The sequence below is a fragment of the Lynx canadensis genome, chromosome B1 (genome assembly GCF_007474595.2).
Source record: "Lynx canadensis isolate LIC74 chromosome B1, mLynCan4.pri.v2, whole genome shotgun sequence".
Lineage (NCBI taxonomy): Eukaryota > Metazoa > Chordata > Mammalia > Carnivora > Felidae > Lynx > Lynx canadensis.
In genome coordinates, this window is record NC_044306.2 from 14,796,049 (window position 1) to 14,817,365 (window position 21,317).

At 48.5% G+C, this 21,317-nt stretch overlaps 1 protein-coding gene across 2 annotated transcripts in view; it reads right to left on the reverse strand.

Moving 5' to 3' along the window:
• The window catches only part of ENPP6 (ectonucleotide pyrophosphatase/phosphodiesterase 6), a 114,763-nt gene that overhangs the window by 11,971 nt on the left and 81,475 nt on the right, over window positions 1-21,317 (reverse strand). For both annotated transcript variants that reach the window (XM_030311845.1, XM_030311846.1), the window contains exons 3-6: window positions 17,278-17,389; window positions 10,678-10,819; window positions 9,577-9,756; window positions 6,520-6,657 (exon numbers count right to left, since the gene is read on the reverse strand). In XM_030311845.1, coding sequence (XP_030167705.1) covers window positions 6,520-6,657; window positions 9,577-9,756; window positions 10,678-10,819; window positions 17,278-17,389 — 572 coding nt within the window. The remainder of the gene's footprint in view (window positions 1-6,519; window positions 6,658-9,576; window positions 9,757-10,677; window positions 10,820-17,277; window positions 17,390-21,317) is intronic.

Consider the following 21,317-nt stretch of genomic DNA (forward strand, 5'->3'; position numbering starts at 1 on the left):
GTGTTTACTGAAGTGTGCCAAGGGTGAGGAGGGTGTGCGTGTGCCCCCAGACGACCCGAATCCCCACCAGAAAGTAAGCAGCTCCCGGCGCTCGACAGCCGACTTCCTGAAGCTCAATTAGTCGGGCCTGGACAACACCACTCTTAGCTGTCACTAAAACTCAGAAACCACATTTTCCAGATTGTCCTGATTTCCCAACATATTTTGGGGCCGTGCCTAACTGCCATTCGACCGAAGACCTTAGAATTGAGGCTGGCATTTCACATCCTTCGCCAGTTTTCAAAATAAATCTTTCCTCTGGAGACAAATCTTGGCCTCCCTTAGACACTCGGGCCCGGATTACCTGTATTTCTCTCCACTCGGACAGGAGTGAGCCCAGAAGATCGGCAACGAAGTGCCATGTTTTACGGTCCCTCGCCAGGCTGGGGCCGCCCCCCCTTTCTGAGCACCCTGGCATGAGGTAGACGCTGTCCAGGACAGGCCACAGGACTTAGCCCTGAAGGGGAGGGGTTGGCGACAGCTGCTGCGTCCCACACTTGGGCTCCAGCTGTGGGCTAGCTGAAGCCAGCAGAAGAGCCATCACTGGTTTAAACCCCCTTTCCCTGTTGAAGTCTCTCCAGGGGCAGCTACTAAAGAGCGAAAAGGAAAGGCTTTCCTGATTCGCCTTCCTCTCTGCTTACTTGGTTACCTACAAAGGGAACAGCCTGTTGATAAGCAGCCCGGAATCAATGGTCTTCGTATTTAGTAATTCATCTGTCAACTCATATTCCACAAACACGTACTGAGCCTCTGTCATGTACCGGGTTCCACGGAGGAAAAGGGAGGTGAAGACGCCACAGGCCTGCCTGCGAGAAGCTTATACTCCAGGAAGGAAGAGTCCGAAAGCAGACACACGAATGTAGCAGGCAGGGGAGAGAGTCCGGCTTTTACGAGAATTCCACGCTGGAGGAAGTTAGGGGGGAGCCGGGTGTCTCACGGGACAGCCGGTGTCTGAGCTTACGGACAGGTGGGAGTCAAGGAGGAGAGGGCACCCCAGGGGCTCTGACTGATGCTACCGGGGCCCGCTGAGTACAGGCTGATCTTTTAGGTACAGGTATCCCCTGCTTTTTGTAAGTTCGAGTTACACAACTTTGCTCTTACGAAAAGAGCTGCATTAGTAACCTGCTTTTGCTGACTGAAAGATATTCAAGGAGGATTTGTTCTGGGAAGAAAAAAAAAAAAAAGACGGAAAGCGAACACAGTGTTCAGCATCGGTTTTGCAGTAAGTCTTCACAGAGGCAGCGCGTACCTGAACAGCTCCTTCCCTGGAAACCACCAGAGCTTTGAACCCCTCCTGTGAGCATCTGGGCTTTGTGTCGATTTGCTTTGTGCGTCCATTAGCAAGAGGTGACCTAAGGTATCAGAAAAGCCTGAGAGAGGTCATTTTGGGGGGGCCTGGGAAAGCTCATAAATTTTTCCAAATAAATTAATGGTAATTGCTTCTTTGCTTTGCGCCATTTCTGCTTACGGAAGCTTTCATTGGAACGCTCCGCTTCCGGATAGCGGGGCAAAGCTGCATGTGGACGGAGGAACGGACGTGGAGGGGGGAAGGATGCACTTGAGCTCGGCGGAAACTGCCCTCAGTACCTCCCCACTTTGCCTTTTCCCGTGTTGTTCCTGACGTTCCCACATGCCAAGGACATGCAGCATCACTGGACCTGCCTCCTGAAGGCAGTGGGACGACCCTGTCTGACCAAATCCGTTGCGTGCCGGCGCCCCCTGGAGGAGAGATGGGGGTGGAGCATGGGTAAGTGAAACCTGGGGACTGGGCAGTGGGGGCGGCTCCTGAAGGGTTATGGCCTTTGACCCCTGGCAAGCACAAGCCAAGAGGTTTCCAGGGGACAGTGACCAGGTCTTAGGGAGCAGAGGGGGTGGGGACATCAGTTAGGAAGCTCTTGAAGAAAGGAGCCTGGCAGGTGTGACAGGCCAGGGCTGGACCTCGGCAGGCGGCCTGGATTTTTCTCCTCTTCGTGTTTAGTCGGTCCTCTGCCGCCCTTGCAGGAGGAGAGCCGGGGAAAGGACTGGCTGTAGTCGGAAATCCAGTCCAGATATTGAAGAATGCGGGCGCAGAAGCAAGCTGCGGGGAGCCACTGGCCAGGGAGCTTGCTTTTCTGCCGCAGCAACAGCAGTCACACTGGGTAATTGTGCAATTCCAGGTGACAAATTAAATCCGTTCCCCTGTCTTTATCTTTTTCAGTGACAGCTCTCTAAGTGACCGTTAAAAAAATGAGCTCAGTTAAGTCTTCCCGTTAGAGCAGCTGCCTTAGCGTCTGCAAGGCTTACATCGGTAGCAAGAAGTTGGTGTTTACATGGGAGGGGCAGTGTCGCCAGGGAAGCCAAATCTTGCATGTTGCGGCATGGCGGCCAAAGACAGGCAGGATGGGGAGATGCGGCTCTATTTTCCTGGCCCCAACCGGCACCAAATCGTCCTGACTCAGCTGTTTTTCTAATCGTGTCTAAACCAGAAAAAAGACTCCTCTGCTATCCATACCCAGAGCCAGGGAGACGGCTTTCTGGGCGGAGAAGCTGGTCCTGCTGCAGACGCCAAGTGGGGTTTAGCTCAGAAACGTCATCATCTGTGCTCCTCGCTGCCGTGCAGGTGACGGAGCAAAACACAACGTTCTTTTGCCACGTGGGGAGAGCGACAGCCCAGCTCTGAGCAGGAGCAAAGATACAGAATGGAGTTTTTCGATTCTCTGCAGTCAAGGAAGTATAACGAACAACAGAAAGGTGTAACAGAAGAAAGTCTAAGACAACAAGGAAACAGATGGACATGCGTCTTTAGGGTTTTTCAGAAACCAAAGAGATAAAACCCTATGTTCTATCAAGGGAGAATCAGAAATTCTAATTTTCACCTGTGAGTCTTGGGACAAAAATCCACAAATTCAAGGAGGGGAGTAAAATGAGGGCATTCATTCAATCTAGGAAACTGAGGTACAAAAAGCAGTCACTGAAAGACATCTAATTTCTTTCAGGACTCCGGGACGACCATGATTTGCCAGGGAAACATTTCATGGTTTTACGTTACTCACAGACACTGTAAGTCACACTAAGGTAACTGAGTGTGCCACCATCTCTGAGCTGGCTGCTAGGAAGCTAGAGTGACGTTAGTGTCCCACGTTATGTTGTGGTGCGTTACTTTCAGGACTAACAATATCCTCTACGCAGACTCATCGGGAGGGACAGACGCAGTAGCCAGGAGGTACTTCATTCAAGATAACTGTTATTATTGTTGTTGACCAAAATTTTAAGAAGAAATGTTTCTTCATGGGTTTATTACCTGCAAAAGGTGCGATGACTGTATTCGTGTCCTTGAAACTGTGGGGGAGGAGTCGTTGTAAAGTTTCTAGTGAACCAGGCGTGGTCAATGTCGATTCCTGACCGCAGTACTAATTAAAGCTGGGTGAGTTAACAGTGATGGTCCCTGTATTTGGTGGGTCAACACAAATCTTTCCAGAATCTTATTTTTTCACATCCTGTTTATCTTACTTCTGATTTCATTCTTAAAAACAAAACAAAACAAAAAACTCTGCTTCAAAATATTTAAAAAATCGTCTCAAATTTCCTTTTGGAAATAATTCTATATTTTTCAAAAAGGTTTTCAAGCGATTGTCCATCGTTAGACATTCTTCCTTTCTGTTCTTGTGGCTTCTTCCCCCACTTCTTAAAAGCATACAGTGAAACACTGGGCGGCCCCTGTTAACTGATTTAGTTCTGATTTACACAAACACATGTATGCGTATGTGTGTAATCATGTGATATGTACAAAATATAACATAATGTAACATAGTATGCAATATGGTGCATAATTACCATGTGGCTCGCCCTCAGAAGACACGTGATTTGACCGGCTTCCTGCAGAAGAGCAGATACCTGGACCCTCAGTGCAGAGGGGAGGGGTGTTGGGAGGTCGGGGAGGCGGTGATGAGGCCCCATCAGATTTGTCACCAGGCTTTGTGAGCGGGCCACCACCAGCTAGTCACCAAGTTTGTCCTCAGTCTCCTCTCACTTCCTCTTCCTTGTGATCTAAGTTTCAGGGACTCATGCGCCTCATTCCAGAGCCTCTGTATCACTTCTGTCTTGCGACTGTGGTGCCCTGGTCCACGCTGCAGCGTATGTTAGATCTCAGGACCAAAGCGGACTCAAGGCAGGAATTTTCTAGCCACGCTGCTGAGTTGATGGATGAGACCCAGGGGGAGGCTTGCTAGTGGGGTCTGGGCAGAAGCGGATGTACAGTGCAGTTAAAGAAGCTTAAGCATCAAGGCTTCTCACTCTCGTGGGTTTCTTCCAAGTCCCTACACCTAATTTTATATTTATAATTATGTATTCTTTTCTTAAAGAGAGACATCCCCTCCAAATTTTATAACTGTGAGAGTCCCATGAAACCAGTATCTGCCTCTGATTCTGGGATGTATTTTTTGCTCCCTAATAAAAGTAGGAGACATACAAGAAGCTACACCCCTTCTTTCCTGCTTTGGGAGAACCTGCAGGGATGTGATGCTCGGGGCTGTGGCAGCCGTCTTGTGACCCTGAAGGGAAAGCCAAAAGAACCACAGAAGAGCTGACTCGGGGCCTTGATATGATGGACATGATTGAGCTGCTGGATGAGCCAACCCTAGAACCGCCTACCTCCAGACTTCCCGTTATGTGAGGTAGGAAGTCTTTACTAGTTAAGGCACAGTTATTCAAGCGGTCTGTGGCTTATAACCAAGAGCATCGTGCCGATACCTCCAGGTCCCCCCATCGCTATGTTTTAGTCACTCACTGAAGAAACGTGCATCTCCCTGCTGGATGTGCTACTGCCACGATGCGCACCTTCTAGAAAGCACTTACAGCTAGAGCAGCTTCACTGTTGCCCATCCTACCCTACTGGAGGGGCTCAGGGCCTCCCCCATTGGAATTGAGACGGTACCTCGGCAGTTGGGCAGTGTCTCCGGCTTCCCCACTCTTCCCGCTAAGACTGTCTTCCCGTAAATTACTCCAGATCACCTCGGTAATCCCTCCCTACCATGAGCCAGCTTCTCAGTGCCCTTGCCTTCAGCTAACTATGAGAAGGTAAACAACAGATGCAAGTAATCATGCAAAGACACGTGTGACAGATAACCAGATGGACCGTCATCATCTCTTTGTTTGAAAAACTCAGCAATTCCACCAGAATCTCCTAAATTGAGAGAGTTTCAAACTGTAAGCTCTTGTGAGTGGCTTGCCAAGTTGGCTTTACGGAATAGAGTCGTGCAGGCACCCACCCAGCTGACCCAATTGGCTGCATGTGTGTTCAATGCAAAGCTGCGAGAAAATCATTACAAATGAAAATGCCAGGAGCCTAGAAGGATCGCGCTCCAGGTAAATGTCAAACGGTGTGATAAAGTGAAGAAAGAAGCATTTTGGCTCCCAGAGGAGGGGAGCAGGAGGAGGTAGAGGGACCTTCTTGGAAACTTCTACAATCACATGGTGTGGAAGCCAAAGTGTGATTAGACAGCTCAGCTTGGCCTCAGGACCGTGCAGACTGACATCTCTAACTGGGTCTGTTTTGTTTCCTCGGTGACCAGATGCTTCTCTTTGAGAGCACACAGGGATGACTCAGTCCTCCTGAGTCACCGATTTTCATGCCAGGGAACCCCCATTTTCCCACACCTAGGTCCCTAGACCTCCACCCATTTGCCTGACCGGCGTTTCTGCTGATCACCGCCTGCCCTCTCTCCGGCAGATAACTCTAGTCGTGCGTCCTCATACTTCACTGATGTCAACCAACGGCTCCCATGTGCCAACACCTGCCAGTCTCTTTTGCCCTGCAGTCTGGGCTGTCTGCAAGCCATCCTCAAACTCAATGTCTGTGGTAACCCACGCACACCCTCTTCACGAACTGATTCTAGACACGTCTTGACCTTGGTTTCCCTGAAGGCCAGAGCCTTCCCACACTGGCCCGAGATCAGAAGCTGATCCCAGAGCCTGGAGAGCTTGCAGTCCAGGCCAGCGAGCAGGAACTGCTGAAGTCATTCGTGCACGGGGCAATCAGAGTTTGGACCCCAAAGGCAAGGTCATCTCCTCGGTAAAATCAAGTTGGCCAACTGGGGACCTGGATCTGTGGAGTTTTGTTTGCCGAACATTTCCCTTAAAGGAGAAAGCAAAGCTGAGCCCCTCCTTGGTCTTCACCGCCCTAAAGCGATTGCTTTGGTTCACAGTAATCGTTCTGCTTTAAACCGAATAGGTTACAGTGCAAGCCTGGGTAATTGAGTTAAGGCTAGTTTGTTAAAATATAGCAAGTCTGGAGCCAGGAAGTCTAAATGTGCCTCTGGGTCCAAGTCTACGGTTTGTGTCCACAAAGTCACCTGACCAAGACTTTGGAGTCTCTAAAGCATTGCCATGAAGGACACTTAAGTGAAAACAAAACATTTTAAGTGCAAAAGCTGAGTAATTATTTACCGTCAGCTGTTTGATAGAATTTGTCTAATGAACATAGTGCCATAATTTTATAATTACCTCAGTTATGAACCACCCTTCATCAGCCACTAAGGTCAAAGGAGAGACGAATTTCCCTTTCTTGTAATAGAACCTGCTGGGTATGGCTTCTTTCTCGTAGACGGTCATGTGTTCCACCGCTCTCAGCTTGTTATATACCTGCAAAGATAACAAGAATGGCCAGTTTTGCATTCTCTCTCTTAACTCCATGTGAGTATCTACTGGACCTGGGGGAGAGGGAGAACTTTATAGACCAGAGAAAGAAATTACCAAAACACCTGACAGGTCTGACTGCATAAAAATGAGAAACTTCTGTACGTCTCAGAAAACAAGGTGACTTTATTTAGTAAGGCCGAAGATCACATACCCCCCACCCGCCAAGTTAGCTCTAGAGATCTAGTGACAACGCTTCATACTTGTGCACCTGTAGACAGGAAGAGGGATTAATGCTGCAGACTGGAACAGCCCAAATGCCCAGCGACAGCAGAAGGGAGAAAATGAATGGAGGTGTGGGTCTGCAGTGGAATACTATACAGCAACGAAGATGGATGGATTGTAGCTACATAGAACACCTGGAGACGTCTCGGGGATCTCAGTTTGAGAAAATAAAGCAAGCTGCAGACAAATACAGACAGGACTGTTATTATTACCTGAACTCCGAATAACTATAAAACTAAAGAAATCTATGGTAAAACCATAAAGACAATTAAGGAAATGATACCTTATAATTTAAGAGAGTAGTTTCCTCTGAGGGGGCAAAAAAAGGGTGATGGGGTTTGGGAAGACATACAGGAGATACCATGAGCAGTGGTCATGTGAACATAAGATGCCCCTTTATATTTTGATATTTTGTAATAATTTTATAATAATTTGTCTACTCAATAATTAATACACAAATTACAAAACTTGTGTATGTCCAAAACTCTATAGTAAAATTAAAAGGCAAGTGAGGAATTGGTCTGCTTGATGTTAAATACCACTAAGATCAAAGAAAGAGGATTTGTTCTTTGACTTGACCTAGAGCATGTCTTACCTCCACCTGAATCTTGAAAGTACTAGTGATTGTCTGCCATTCACTACGCTACTAATTTCATGATGAGGGTGTAAACTCTGTACATATTTCCAATATTTAGCAGCAGCTGAAACGTTTATGGCTAACATCCAAATCAACGGGTTGAGCGGGACTTGGCCCTTTGCCAAGTCGGGCATATATTCCTGGGCAGAACTGAATATAGAATTGAGTTTATCAACGCAAATCTGGAGTATAATTAGCCTTCAGGCTGTTTAGCAGAGGGTTTCTGATGACCCCACTTGACTTCCCACTGGAGAAAAGCCACGGTTCTTAAGGAAAGTGGATGCGTTTGCACACAGATTTGGGATAAGCGAAAAATCTGATGACATACAGCAGAACTCGCAAACTGTTGTGTCCATCACGTGACAAGCCGTCACCCAAACACAGCCCCCACTCGCAAATGATCCACCAACTGCTTCAGGCGGCTCGCACTGCCTGGCTCGAACGCCGCGCTGGAAGAAGCCGTTCCCGGCCCCGCAAGCTGCCGGCGCGCAAGCGATCTGGGGGCGGCACGTCCCTGGGCGCCAGATGGGAGCTACGGATGCTCTTTCTTGCCAAGAAAGCAGAACTTCCTCGCAAGAAGCCGTTTACTGCGGGACCTGCCAGTGTGTGGAGCACGCGTCACAGCTTCAGACCGAGGGAGCTCGTGCGGACATGGCAAACCGGCTGGGCACCTCCGCCCCCTGCGCACGGAGCTTGACAAAACGGGGCGTCCACCTAGGAAACGGGACAGGGCTGGAGAGGGGTGGCATTGTTGGGGACGGTGTTGGCAACCCCCAGACAGACAGTGGGCGTGTATGTGGCAGGGGACCAGGGGGCCCAGCGGAGAGACCCCGGCCCGCTGTGCGCAGTGCTCCATCGATTGGGACGACCGTCCACCGCCGAGGACGTCCCTGCCGTGGGCGGAGGCACCGGGCCGCGCAATGCCTGTTCCCGGCACCTCCACCGGCAGCGGTCCCAGCCTCCCCGGAGGATGAGATCCGCTGCCGGGTCCAGAGCAGGAAGTTCTCCCTGGGAGCTGGCAGAAGCCCCAACGCGTACACTTAAGGGGACTAGGGCGACGTGGGGCGAAGCGGTCGGCCAACGGTTCCGCTTGCTCCTCACTTTCCCATCGTGCTTTAGCAAGAACTGCCAGATAATGAGTGCGGAGCAGGGTAAGGAGAAGTCCAGTCCTCTCTGGGTGCCGAGCTCCTGGAGGGCGGTGCCTGTGGGAGCAGCTGTGGGGCCTCAGCACGCCCCCCTGAGAACGACCCTTCGCGATGGTGATCGCCGTAACAAGTGACATGTACGTCGTCCCTGGGGTGGGTGCAGCCTGCTTGCGTGTGTTTTGCAGCAGCCCGGGAGGCGGCTGTGACGACACCACCATGGGCCCGGACACAGAGGCTGCAGCGGGGCCAGGTCAGGGGGGCCGCGGGACGGCAGTCCGCGCCAGGGCTGGGATTTGCACCCAAGCAGTGTGGCTCCTTGGGTAAGGAGCTGACCCGTGGCACACAGGGCCTAGGCCTCTGCTCAGTCATCACATCCTTATCTCCACGTCCCTGGTGAAAACAGATCAGACTGGCAGCTTTGTTCCAGAGAAAGAGCGTTCTCTGCACGCATCCGCTGTCCCCCAGGGTGGGCTGGGAAGTGCTGCGTCTTGGCCAGTCATAAAACAGCCCTGGCGGAGGGCGGAGGGCGCAGGGCTTAACGCGCTAAGCACTGCACACCCCTCGCCTCCTTGAATTTCCACCGACTTGGCGTGCGGCACGTGCCATCGTGCCCGCTTCAGAGAAGGCAGACGCAGGTGGGCGAGCCACCGGGCAGAGGTCAAGCGAGTGGCACGGCCACCGGAGGCCCAGCTCCTGGCTCGGCTCTACCTCAGCACGAGAGCCACGGGGCGAAGGTGGGACCCAGAGCGACGGTGAAGAAGGGCGTGGAGCTCTCCCTTCCCCTCGTGGGACCCGCCCGTCCTTCTGTCCTTCCGCCCACGGCCCCCGCCCTTCCACCCACGGCCGGCGCTTCCTTGCCTCGGAGTGCTTCCCGGGGGCTGGCCAGAGGCTCACGACGGGCCCTCGGTCCTTCACTCGCTGCAGGTCACTCAGGCTCACGTACTTGTCCAGCTCGATCACTCTGTCCATCCAGAAAATGTCAGTCATCCCATGGTCCGAGAAGATGATAACGTCCAGGTTGTCCTGCAGCTCCAGCTCCTGCGGGCGGACAAAGGCCGTCAGGACAGCGCCCTCGGCCCACGGAAAGACGCTCTCACTCCGGAAATCGTGTAGAGAAGTGGGCTTTTTAAAGTTATTTATTTATTGGGGGGGGGGAGGGAGAGGGCGGGAGAGAGAATCCCAAGCACAGAGCCTGACACGGGGTTTCGATCCCATGAGCCCATGAACCTGAGATCCAGACCTGATAGGAGATCAAGAGTCACATGCTTAACCGACTGAGCCACCCAGGCGGCCCCTAAAGAAGTGTTTTAAACTGTAAGTTACAGGGGAGAGGAGAGGTCCTCGGTTGTAAACTGAATCGTGTACTTTTCTGCCCTGATGAGGGCAGTTCAGAATCACCACAGAAGCACTTTGAGGAGGGGGACTGTGAGAGCACGCTCCCCACTCCTACTGGGCTTTTGCCTCTCCAGGTACCCTTTCTGTTTTCACTTCCTTTTGGCTCTTTCAACAAGCTTGTGTGGTACTGTGGGGACTGTCACTTACCCATTTTTACAAATGTGGAAAAAAAAAGCTCAGAAGGTTTTAACAAATAATACCTTGCTTAAAGTCATCCAGCAAGGGGGTGGCAGAATCAGGGACAGAACCCAGGTCTGTTTTCCATGCCCACTTGAACCCGGTTACCAGGCCTGTTAGGTCTGATAAAAGGACTGGGCCATCTCGCCAGCTCCAGGTAATAATGCAGATCTGGTCGTTCCAGTCCTGCGGGCCTGGCAGCGAAACAAGGGATCTCTTGGTGTCTGGAGAGGGGTCGTGTGAAGAAAAGAGACCCGCTGCAGCCTTGTGCCGGCCTCGCCAGCTAACGACAGTAAGAAGGAAGATGCTGAGCGCTATGACAGCCAAGCAAACAGAAAGAAAGTGACGAGAGGGAAGACTGGCCTAGTGGGCCCGGTTCGGGCTTACCTGGATCCACTTGGTCATGTGCCTCAGGATGCTGTCTACGGCCTTCAGGGCGTCTTTCCTCTGCGGTGAGGAGGGGCCGTAGTGGTGGCCTTCCACATCGATGCGCTCATAATAGATGGCTGCCAGGTCGGCCCGGCCACTCCTGGAGGGAGCAGGGGGAGAGCGGTGAAGTCGAGGGGGACGCCCACCAGCTTCCTCCCCGTTCGCCCAGCAGCGGCGACACTGGTGTATCCCCCAAACCCTGACCCATGGGCCAGGCAAAGCCGACACCTTAGAATGAACAAGGTGATCCCCAAGGGAGAGACAGTTACTGCGTCGAGACGTGCCATGGGGCGCCTGCTTGGCTCAGTCGGTTAAGCGTCCGACCGGCTCAGGTCATGATCTCACGGTTTGTGCGTTCGAGCCCCGCGTCGGGCTCTGTGCTGACCGCTCAGAGCCTGGAACCTGTTTCAGATTCTGTGTCTTTCTCTCTCTGCCCCTCCCCAGCTTGTGCTTTGTCTCTCTCTCTCTCTCAAAAGTAAGTAAACATTAAAAAAAAAACATTTTTTTTAAAGTCACTTCAGGGTCCCATAAGTGTGTGGGCAGTGGGTGGAAGTTCTCACTAGGTAATGGCATTTTCATACACATCCCTAAACTTGTTTGAGGCCTGTGTTCGTTATACTGATGAAATAATGAACAGAATGGAAACTTCCATAAAATCATTCCCTCAGCTAAGCCTCAGCCTTTAGCTGCTTTATGCTCTTGTATCTGTAGCTTCCCAAATGTGCAGATTCGTGCCGTATATCCTGTGTTCAAGTGGACACACTTCCAAGGTGTGGCTTGCATGGTGGGGGAAATTTCACAAACAAGGTTGACCGTTGCATTAAAGTTCAACGGAATGCTTTTAGGTCACTGCATTTTAGACCTCTCCCTTAATGCCGCAGCTACTTGGCTTGTTTCTTTCAGGCTTTTCACCGAATTCACAAATCTGTATGTGACCAGAAAGCCGGTAAGTATCACAGATTTAGCTGATGGCTTTGTGTCAGGGAACTGTCAACCCCAGGTGCCAGGAACACCGGATTTGGGATGCTGGCAATTCAGGGATTATAAATGTGCCTTTGGGAAAGATTTCTAGGTTGGAGTTTCATCAATTCATTAGGGACCTGGGTCTTCAAGGGCTGAGAGCTCTCGCCTGTTTGGAGTTTAGCGGACAAATTCTTGGTCGCCAGCTGTTTTCCACATGGATCTGGTCTCCATCACAGGTCGGCTCATTTGTAACGGAGCAGTTGGGTGAGGAGTGATGGTTGGAAATGCCTGCAGACCTGTTGTTGGCCATTTATAATTTACAGCTCAGGGGTCCAGGAACGGAGCCAAAAGGACATGTGGCTGTCAGCCCAGTACTTGAGAACTGCAAGGGGCTCCCAGCCTTGGAGTTTCAGGGACACTCAGATCCCCTATCATCTCAGGATGCTGTCCAGATCTCTCCTCCGTGTAAAAGTTCATAATCTCACATCCATTTTCCTTACTGAAGTGAGTTGGAAAGAGAAGAATCAGGGAGACAGAAACAGGGGTGGAAGGGGGGGCAATTCAAAGGAATGGTTGGAGTTATCAAGTTATGAAAAATGATCCAAAACTTAGAAATTAGGCCCCCCAAACCAGCTACCTGTCTTTCCTGTGTCCTACAAGAATGGGGTCTAGTAAACTTTCTTATAGGTCACCAGACTTTATGACCAACTAGAGCCCGGACTGTGTAAACTTAGCTGTTAACCTGTAGGAAAGCAGCAAGATGAAGGTTCCATTTGCCTGATGGAGAAAACAGTCCCAAAGATCATGGTTTGACTGTCCTCTAAGTTATTAAGCATTTCTGCATCTAATGATAATCACATCCCATCACCCTCCATCATTCATTTTCTTCGAGTGTGTGCGTTTCTCATATTCTCCAGTTAACCAGCCCTGTCATCTCCTGATTCCCTCAGCAATAAAGTAATTTGAACTCTGGCATAATTCTCGCATTCGTATGTACTGAGCACATGACAGAGGCTTAGGTTTGAAAATTATACTTTGATAGGGAATTGGAATTAGACAAATCTGGGTTCAAAGATGTGAACCTCACTAACCTGGAGGTCTCAGAAGAAAAGCAAAAATATCTGCAGGCTTCAGTTTGCCATGTGAAAAACCTCCACAAAGGGCCGCACTGAGTTTTAAATGAGCTGAGGTTTGTAAAGTGCTTGACGCCTGGCAAAAGGGAGAGAAATGCCTCTCTTCCTTCCAGATGCCCCCGGATGGCTTTTCCCTGTGTGCCGAGCCCCTTCCCTCAGAGTCCACGAGGAGGAGGGCCGAAGGCCGGGACATTTGGACCAGCCGCCTCGTGGCCTGTGGAAAGAACACCTGGCCATCCGTCCGCTCCTTTCTAGGCACCAGCAGGCACTGAGGTCCCGGGGTCCCAAAAGGATTCCCTTGGAGCTGTCTTGCACAGCCTGGAGCTTGACAACAGACGGCAGCCGCGTGCACCGCTCCCACGGCCCGGTTGTCGCTTGACCAGCCCTTCGGAGAGGCCGCATCAGGCAGTCTGCCGGGACCAGCCCGGGAGCCGTCAAGGCCGCCTCCGGCTGCCACGGCTCACACGATGCTGCCCTGCCCCCTGCCCCCCGGACGAGCTCCTCACGCCCCTCTTTTCTGTCCGCGGGAGCGTGCCTGTGCCACCATCAGAACTTCCGGGAGGATGGATTCAGTGATGCGGTCACAAACCGCTTCCTGTGGTGGCTGCGGGGCAGGGGTGCGGCCTCGCAGGCCCCAGGTGCGGTGCGTGGTGCAGAAGTCGCTCGTGATGGGGGCTGCGTGCTGCTGAACGTGTCACATGGCGAACAGAAGGCCGAGGCCGCCATCCCGCCCCACCACGCAGGGGTGGCTTGCAAGGGGACCACCCCTACATCCTCTCCATCTGATGCGGTTTCAGCGCACCTTGCAGGTAAGGGTGTAGACCAGGAGGACAGCTGTGAAGTCGACCCCGAAGCGTTCAGGCACTTCTCATCAAGAACTGGGCTCGGGCTCCACCACCTGCTAGCTGTGTGCGACCCCGGGGCAAGGTGCGTAACTCTGGGAGAGTCACTGGCCTCCTCAAAAGGGCAGGGGGGGGAGAACGACATCTATGTAACACAGTAGAGGTCGTGGTCAAATGGGCCGATGGCAATGAGGCCTTTGACACAGTGCTAGCAGTTGGCTGTTGAGGACAATTAATCCTCTTCTCCTTCTCTTTTCCTCCACACTGGAAGTTCTCCAGGTGCTAAGGTGGCGTCTCCCACGGACACGACTTGGATCCCTAGAGCCTCATGAGCACTGGATGGCAACGCCCAGGTCAAGCACGGAAGTTGGATTAGCCCTTCCTACAGAAACATGCAGCTTCTTGGCTGAGCGGGACCCTTTGCTGAAATGCTGTCCCTGGGTCCATCTTAACCGCCTTCTGTAAAAGCCTATCTATCTTGTATCCCTTTCTTTCTGCTTCTCAGACTAAATAGCAGAGAAGACGAAGGCACTCTATCAGCAGTGCTGTTCAGGAGAAACGTGTGTGCCTGTGTTTGCACACTTACGTGTGAGAACTCTAAGTACTCTTCCAATTATAGCTAGGAATTTGAGATAGAACTGAGCAGAAACCAAGAGGTGAGCTAGGGAGCCTAAACTTACTCCTTCTCTGGGGGCTATCTGATGGAAAGGTAAATAATAATACATCTTTGCCTAAACACACATACCATGAGAAATTCATAATCCCTTTGAGTCACACTCTTCTATGAACAAGCTGCTACACGCAAGATGGTCTTAACTGTTCCAGACTGTTCCAGGCTGGACAACTACTGGTCCACAAATGTCACCCCTTTAGTCTGCTTTGTAAGAAAGCAGCGAGACGTGTTCTCAAAATGCACAGGTTGGTTGAAGGAGGCACCTTCTTTTTCTTTGCAAAAGAGCCTAAATCATCTCACTGCCTTCCATAGGCAATAAGCAATGTCTGGAATATTATTTTTCTTCTCTTCCCCCCCCCCCACCTCTCTCTCTCATTTCAAGCTCTGACTAGTTTTAGAAATTGTGGATCTCCACCTTTCCAACCACTATTCCCAGGAGGGTTTCTGGTGGCCCTGTTAACTTTGGCAGTGTGAAGAACCCACAAGAAAACCGCACTGACCTGAGCCCATCCTGCCCGGGCCTCCACTGCCCAACTGCAGAAGCACCATTCACATTATAGACTATGCGAATGCCACCCCCTGCAGCTCAAGGCCATTTACATGGACTACAGTGTGAGTGGTGCCAAGATGAGCAATATGGTAGCACCAGGTCATACCAGGTAGAGGCTGGGCCTGGGGCCACTTTCCTAGACTCCAGTTCTTTGCAGCCTCTTGTCTCTAGGGGAGCCCAATGCCTTTGCTAAACACACACACACACACACACACACAAAACCACCCCCACCCCCATCTTTCCCCTCTCTAAATGCTGTGGTCTAAGGTAAAGATGTTACTCCCCAGCACTCCATGGCTTTGTCATGTTGCCTGAAAAGAAGAAAAGAAAAACTTCTCTAGAAACAGAGAAACAGGAACAGAAACTTCTCTGGGAAACAGAGTGCAGGACCGACTCGTCCCGCATTCTGGTGTGCCTCGGGACAAGACACTTTGCTTGAGGGGCCAGCTTGCAGGCCAGGGCTAATCTGAGTCTCTTGTGACTGTGCGACTCTCTCCCTGTGAGTCACTGGGTTGTATGCAGTTGGGACCATTCAGCTGTCAAAGCAAAACGAATGTGTAAAAGATTACACTCCCGTATAGAGTGTTGGGTTATTTGGAGGTCTTCGCGTGTTCATATTCAGCACAGCAATAGGCTGTGGGGGGTGGGGGGGCGTGGCTAGCATTTCGGATGTGTTGGAAATAGCACGGTATAGACACAGAGCTGTTCCAGAGTTCTAACTCTGCTCAGCCGCTGGGCGGGTGGTGCTGTTTGGCTTTGCACAAACTGGGTTGCAACTCGATATTCCAGTTCATCACGTGTGTGGTTTCCAGCCCTTGTGGGCAAGGGAAAGAAAGCAGAGTAGGTAGGAGGCAGAATCATATAACACATATGATTTATAAACCATATGTTGAAGAATATTTATTTAATATTTCATAATATTTATTTAAAGTTCCCAGACCCTGCCCTTTCCCTCTTCCCTCCAGAAAAAAAATCTAAACGTTTAAACTTGTTACATCTCAGTTTTAAAGTATTTCAAACCTATTTCCTCTCCAACCTGTCAGAGCTTGAAACTTCCTGTGCCTCAAAAGACCATCTTGATGGGTTTCACGGACGTGGAATTATTCGAAGAAGCAACGAAGGCAGGGGTGTTGTTTTCTCCCTGTGTAGTTCCGTGGGGGTGACTGCTCCTCTCTGCCACGGTTAGGTGGTGATGGCAAGAATGGGATTCCCGATCGGTCAACTCTACACCTGGGGAATCTCAGCTCTGGGCCAATTCATGGAGTTAGTGCCAGTGAGCTGTACGCAGCACCTAGGATATGCTGGCTCGCGGGGTCTGCAAGCTTGGAACCTGGCTCTTCCTCCTGGGAGAATAAATGTCCCTCCCTGGTCTCCACGCTGATTACTACGGGCCCTCTGCCTTGATCCCACCCAGGAGACTCATTCAACAGCCAAGGGGATCTCAAATCCAGTCCGAGAGCCCCCAGCATCTCTAGCCTCTTGGTCGCTGATTTCTCAAGTAGACCCCACCCGGTCTCCCATCTTGACTTTCACTTCTAGTAGCTTCTGAGACTGACTTGAAGCTTTCTCCTGACCTTTCCTGTTGATCAGTTTCTTTTCTTTTTTTTAAGTTTATTTATTATTTTTGAGAGAGAGAGCAAGAGAGAGAGAGAGAGAGAGAGAGAGCCTGAGCAGGGGAGGGGCAGAGAAAGGGAGAGAGAGAATCCCAAGCAGGCTCCGTGCTGTCAGCGCAGAGTTCAACGCAGGGTTCAAACTCACGAATCATGAGATCATGACCTGAGCTGAAATTAACAGTAGGATGCTTAACCCATTGAGCCACCCACGTGCCCCTTCTCTGACGGTGCCCTGTCTCTGACGGACTCTTATGTGCTATCCAGGACAACATTACTTATTTCTACACTTTTAAAGTTCTGTGTCATTGTTCCATGTGGGAGCGGAAGAAAAGGTTCTATGTGCTAATATGCTAATGTGTTTCGTACATTACCAAGAAGAGGGTAGAGTAGGCAATTTTTCCAAATTTATTTCACCACAGATCCTTCCTTTTTGCCAAATAATTATTGATATTTTCTGAAATACAAGTATTCCCTTAAATCTTAAATTAGAGAGATGTTGATATTCATTTTGCTTCTCTCTTGTCCATCAACATAAAAAAGAAAGTCCCAAACCCTCGGGGACTTTCTTGCTCCCAATTCAACATTTACATAGAGTGCCCCTACCTGATATGACTCACTCACAATTATTCTCTGGTAGTAGTTAACATTCACCATGCAAGAGGCTCACCACGTTTCTAAGACATTATTCCACCCATGCCAAACCTTCTTAATTCACTTTAGCATTCATTACCAGTCCTAAAAACCATGAAGAACAATGGTATGACTAAGACTTTGGGACACTTACTTGAAGGAGTCAAGAGCATCGCTCACTGCATTGGCAAAATTGATATCCGTTGGGACATTTTTATATTCTAGGCAGTAAGTAGGTCTGACACCAAGAATCTCAACCTCACAGCCTAAGAAGGAAAAAGATGGCAAATGGTTACCTTCTTCAATAATTAAGGTAGGGTTATGAGCCTATTTCAGGAAGCAAACACCATTAGTCAAAATATAAATTTTGTTCATTTTCATGAAATAGAAGAACCTATTGTTGACAGTTGGTATATATATATATATCTACAATTATATTATATATATTATATATATATAATTATAAAATTATAGTTAAATTTTGTTTAACTGGAGCAGAGGTTCTCAAAATACATTCCTAAGCAACACTCGTGTCCCATGACAAGGACTAGTAAAATTTCATTAATGTTTGTCTTTCCCAACTTGAAACAAAAAGTTAATTAGTACACAGAAAGGTCTTAATTAAAAGATTTTTTCTAGGGGTGCCTGGGTGGCGCAGTCGGTTAAGCGTCCGACTTCAGCCAGGTCACGATCTCGCGGTCCGTGAGTTCGAGCCCCGCGTCGGGCTCTGGGCTGATGGCTCAGAGCCTGGAGCCTGTTTCCGATTCTGTGTCTCCCTCTCTCTCTGCCCCTCCCCCGTTCATGCTCTGTCTCTCTCTGTCCCAAAAATAAATAAATGTTGAAAAAAAAAAAAAAAGAAAAAAAAAGTTTTTTTCTATAGGTTTTTCATAACTACTAAGGCTTCTAGCGTGTCTTTGTCCATTCTAAAGTCAAGTTGTAGGTAGTATCTGATTAGTCCAGGAATAATAAAATAAATACTTCACTAGTCCAACTGGACTTAGAGATAGATACTGCACTAAATTAGCAAGGCCTAAAAGTCAGTAGGTCAAAGCAAGGATTCTGAGACATGACCTTGCCTCTTCCAAAATGAAGTAAAAGGATTAAGGGCATTCAGACGTTGGAAGCTGCGATGGCCTTAGCTTCACTGCCCTGGTCCCTGGGACAAATAGAAGTAGTTGCTCTGAGAGAGAGACACGAACCTTATTATCAAAATACAGGGCAGGAGAGGGATGAGCCAGCCTCAGTTTTAGTGGAGTACTATTGGGTACCTACTCTGAACTGGTCACTGTGTTCAGACATAGCAGAAACAAAAATGGGTCAGTCAGCGTCTCCATCCTGGAGCAACCCAGAGTCTAGCGGGAGGAGGCATACAGGAAAACAGCGTAATTTGTGAAGTGTAAAATGACATACACTTGCTGGTGCAGGGCATTTACTTCAGGGATTATTTCTTCCTGGAAGCCTTCCTTGAATCTCCAGGTTAGGCTCAGTCCCATTTGGCCAGTGTGTCCGGGGATGGAGGTAGGGAAGAAAGGGACATCCCAAGCAAAGAGAGTAGCAGAAGCAAAAGTTCAGAGATGAATAACAGGAAGGTGTGCGTGGAGACCTGTATGCAAAAGAAAGTTCCAGACAAGCGGTGCCCCTCCCCCAAGGGGCTCAAACACAGGAAATATGAGATCATGACCTGAGCCGAAGTTGGGCACTTAACTGACTGAGCCACCCAGTGTCCCAATGCTGCCTACTTTTTGAATCACTGAGTTCTTTTTCTCTCCAGCATTGTCCTCAGCTTTCTGCAGCTTTGCTGATGGCTCAGAGCCTGGAGCCTGCTTCCGATTCTATCTCCTTCTCTGCCCCTCCCCCACTTATGCTCTCTTTCTCTCTCTGCTCCTCCCCTGCTTGTGCTCGCTCTCTCAGAAATAAATAAACATTTAAATGTTAAAAAAAAAAAAAAGTAGCATAAACTTTCTATGTAAAGAACAGAGAGCTATATACTGGACAAATTCCAAAGCCTGCTAAAGAGATAATCTTTATCTTCCCTCATGACACTTGTAACTAGTGGCAAATTAAATCTAAAGCTTCAAAAACGCCCAGATCCAGCTCAACTACAGATTAGAATGACTTAGCCTCCACTCTAAAGTCCTGACATAGGAAGAGGCATGAACTTTTTCAGGGAAAATATCATTTGCTATTGTTCTTTCTCACACAATCCTTGGCATGTAATAAAAAAAAAGCATGAGATGTACTAAGAAGCAGTAAAATGTGCGTCATAATTAAGAGAAAAATATTCAACAGAACCAGATCTATAGATGTCACAAATGTTGGCCAGAAAGAGTAAACATAAAAGAAATTTCTTTAAGAGATTATTGACTATATAAAGCAAAATTAAAAACAATATATTACGGGGTTTACAATATATAAGTAAAATAGATGACAATAAGAATATAAAGAGTGTGTAAGTGGACCAATGGCATTATAAAATTTAAAAACTCTATTTTCGGGGCACCTGAGTGGCTCAGTTGGTTGAGTGTCCGACTTCGGCTCAGGTCATGATCTCACAGCCAGTGAGTTCGAGCCTCGTGTCGGGCTCTGTGCTGAGCCTGGAGCCTGTTTCAGATTCTGTGTCTCCCTCTCTCTCTGACCCTCCCCCGTTCATACTCTGTCTCTCTCTCTGTCTCAAAAATAAATAAACGTTAAAAAAAATTTTTTTAAAAAGCAATTCTATTTTCATTGTGAAGTAACACAATAGTATTTCAAGGTAGAACATGAATAAGTTAAGGATGCATGTTGGTAGAGTAACCATTAGAAAAAAAAATAAAATCTGGAATCAATAGAGAAAATACAATAAAATTCTATAAGTATTCAATTAATGGAAAAGAATACAGGAAATAAACAACAGAGAAATAAAAACAGTTAAGACAAATTAAAAATAATGCAAACATGGTAGGCTTAAACCCAACCGTATCAATAATCACATCAAATGTAATTGAATTAAACACTTTGTTTAAAAGGCAGAGATGGTCAGACTGGATTAAAAATTAAGACCCAAATATATACAATCTGTAAGACAAAAAAAATTTTAAATATAAATACACTGGTTAAAAAGAAAGGGCTGGAAAAAATTTATACCATGCAACAATAAGTATAAGCAGCTGATACAGTTATACATCAAAATAAATGTTTATAAAATATCAACTGGAGATGAGCAACTGGAAGTTTTATAATTTTCTGCTGGGAGAGTAAAATGATATAGCCACTTTATACACTTGTTCACCAGTTTCCTATAAAGTCAAATATACAGGGGCGCCTGGGTGGCGCAGTCGGTTAAGCGTCCGACTTCAGCCAGGTCACGATCTCGCGGTCCGGGAGTTCGAGCCCTGCGTCAGGCTCTGGGCTGACGGCTCAGAGCCTGGAGCCTGTTTCCGATTCTGTGTCTCCCTCTCTCTCTGCCCCTCCCCCGTTCATGCTCTGTCTCTCTCTGTCCCAAAAATAAATAAACGTTGAAAAAAAAATTTAAAGTCAAATATACATTACCCAATGAACCAGCAATTTCATCCCCTAGGAATTTACATAAGAGGAATGAAAACATATGTCCACAAAACGACTTGTACAGGGGCGCCTGGTGGCTCAGTCGGTTAAGCATCCAACTTTGGTTTAGGTCATGATCTCACCATTAGTGAGCTTGAGCCCCACATTGGGCTGTCTGCTGTCAGCACAGAGACCACTTTGAATCCGCTGTTCCCCTCTCTCTCTTGTCCCTACCCCACCCTCTCTCTCTCTCTCTCTCTCTCTCAAAAATAAATATTAAAAAAAATTGTATGAAAATGTTCATAGTAGCATTAGTTATAATAACTCCAAACTGGAAATAACCCAAATATACATAACAGGAGAATGGAAAACACTTTTTGATATATTTCTGCTATGAAATACTACTCAACAGTGAAAAGCAATACACCACTGATACATGCCACACAGGGAGTGTAACTCAAAAATCTTACAATGAATGAAAGGAGGCAGACATGAAAGAGTATGTATGGTGTGATTCCACTTACATGAAGCCTGAGAACAGACAAAACAAATCTAGGACAATACAAATCAGGAAACATTTGCTTCTGGGGATGGGGAGTGGTTGACTAGAAGGAGGAATGACTATGGAAACATTTTTGTATCTTGATTTGGGTGGTCGTTACACAGGCATGC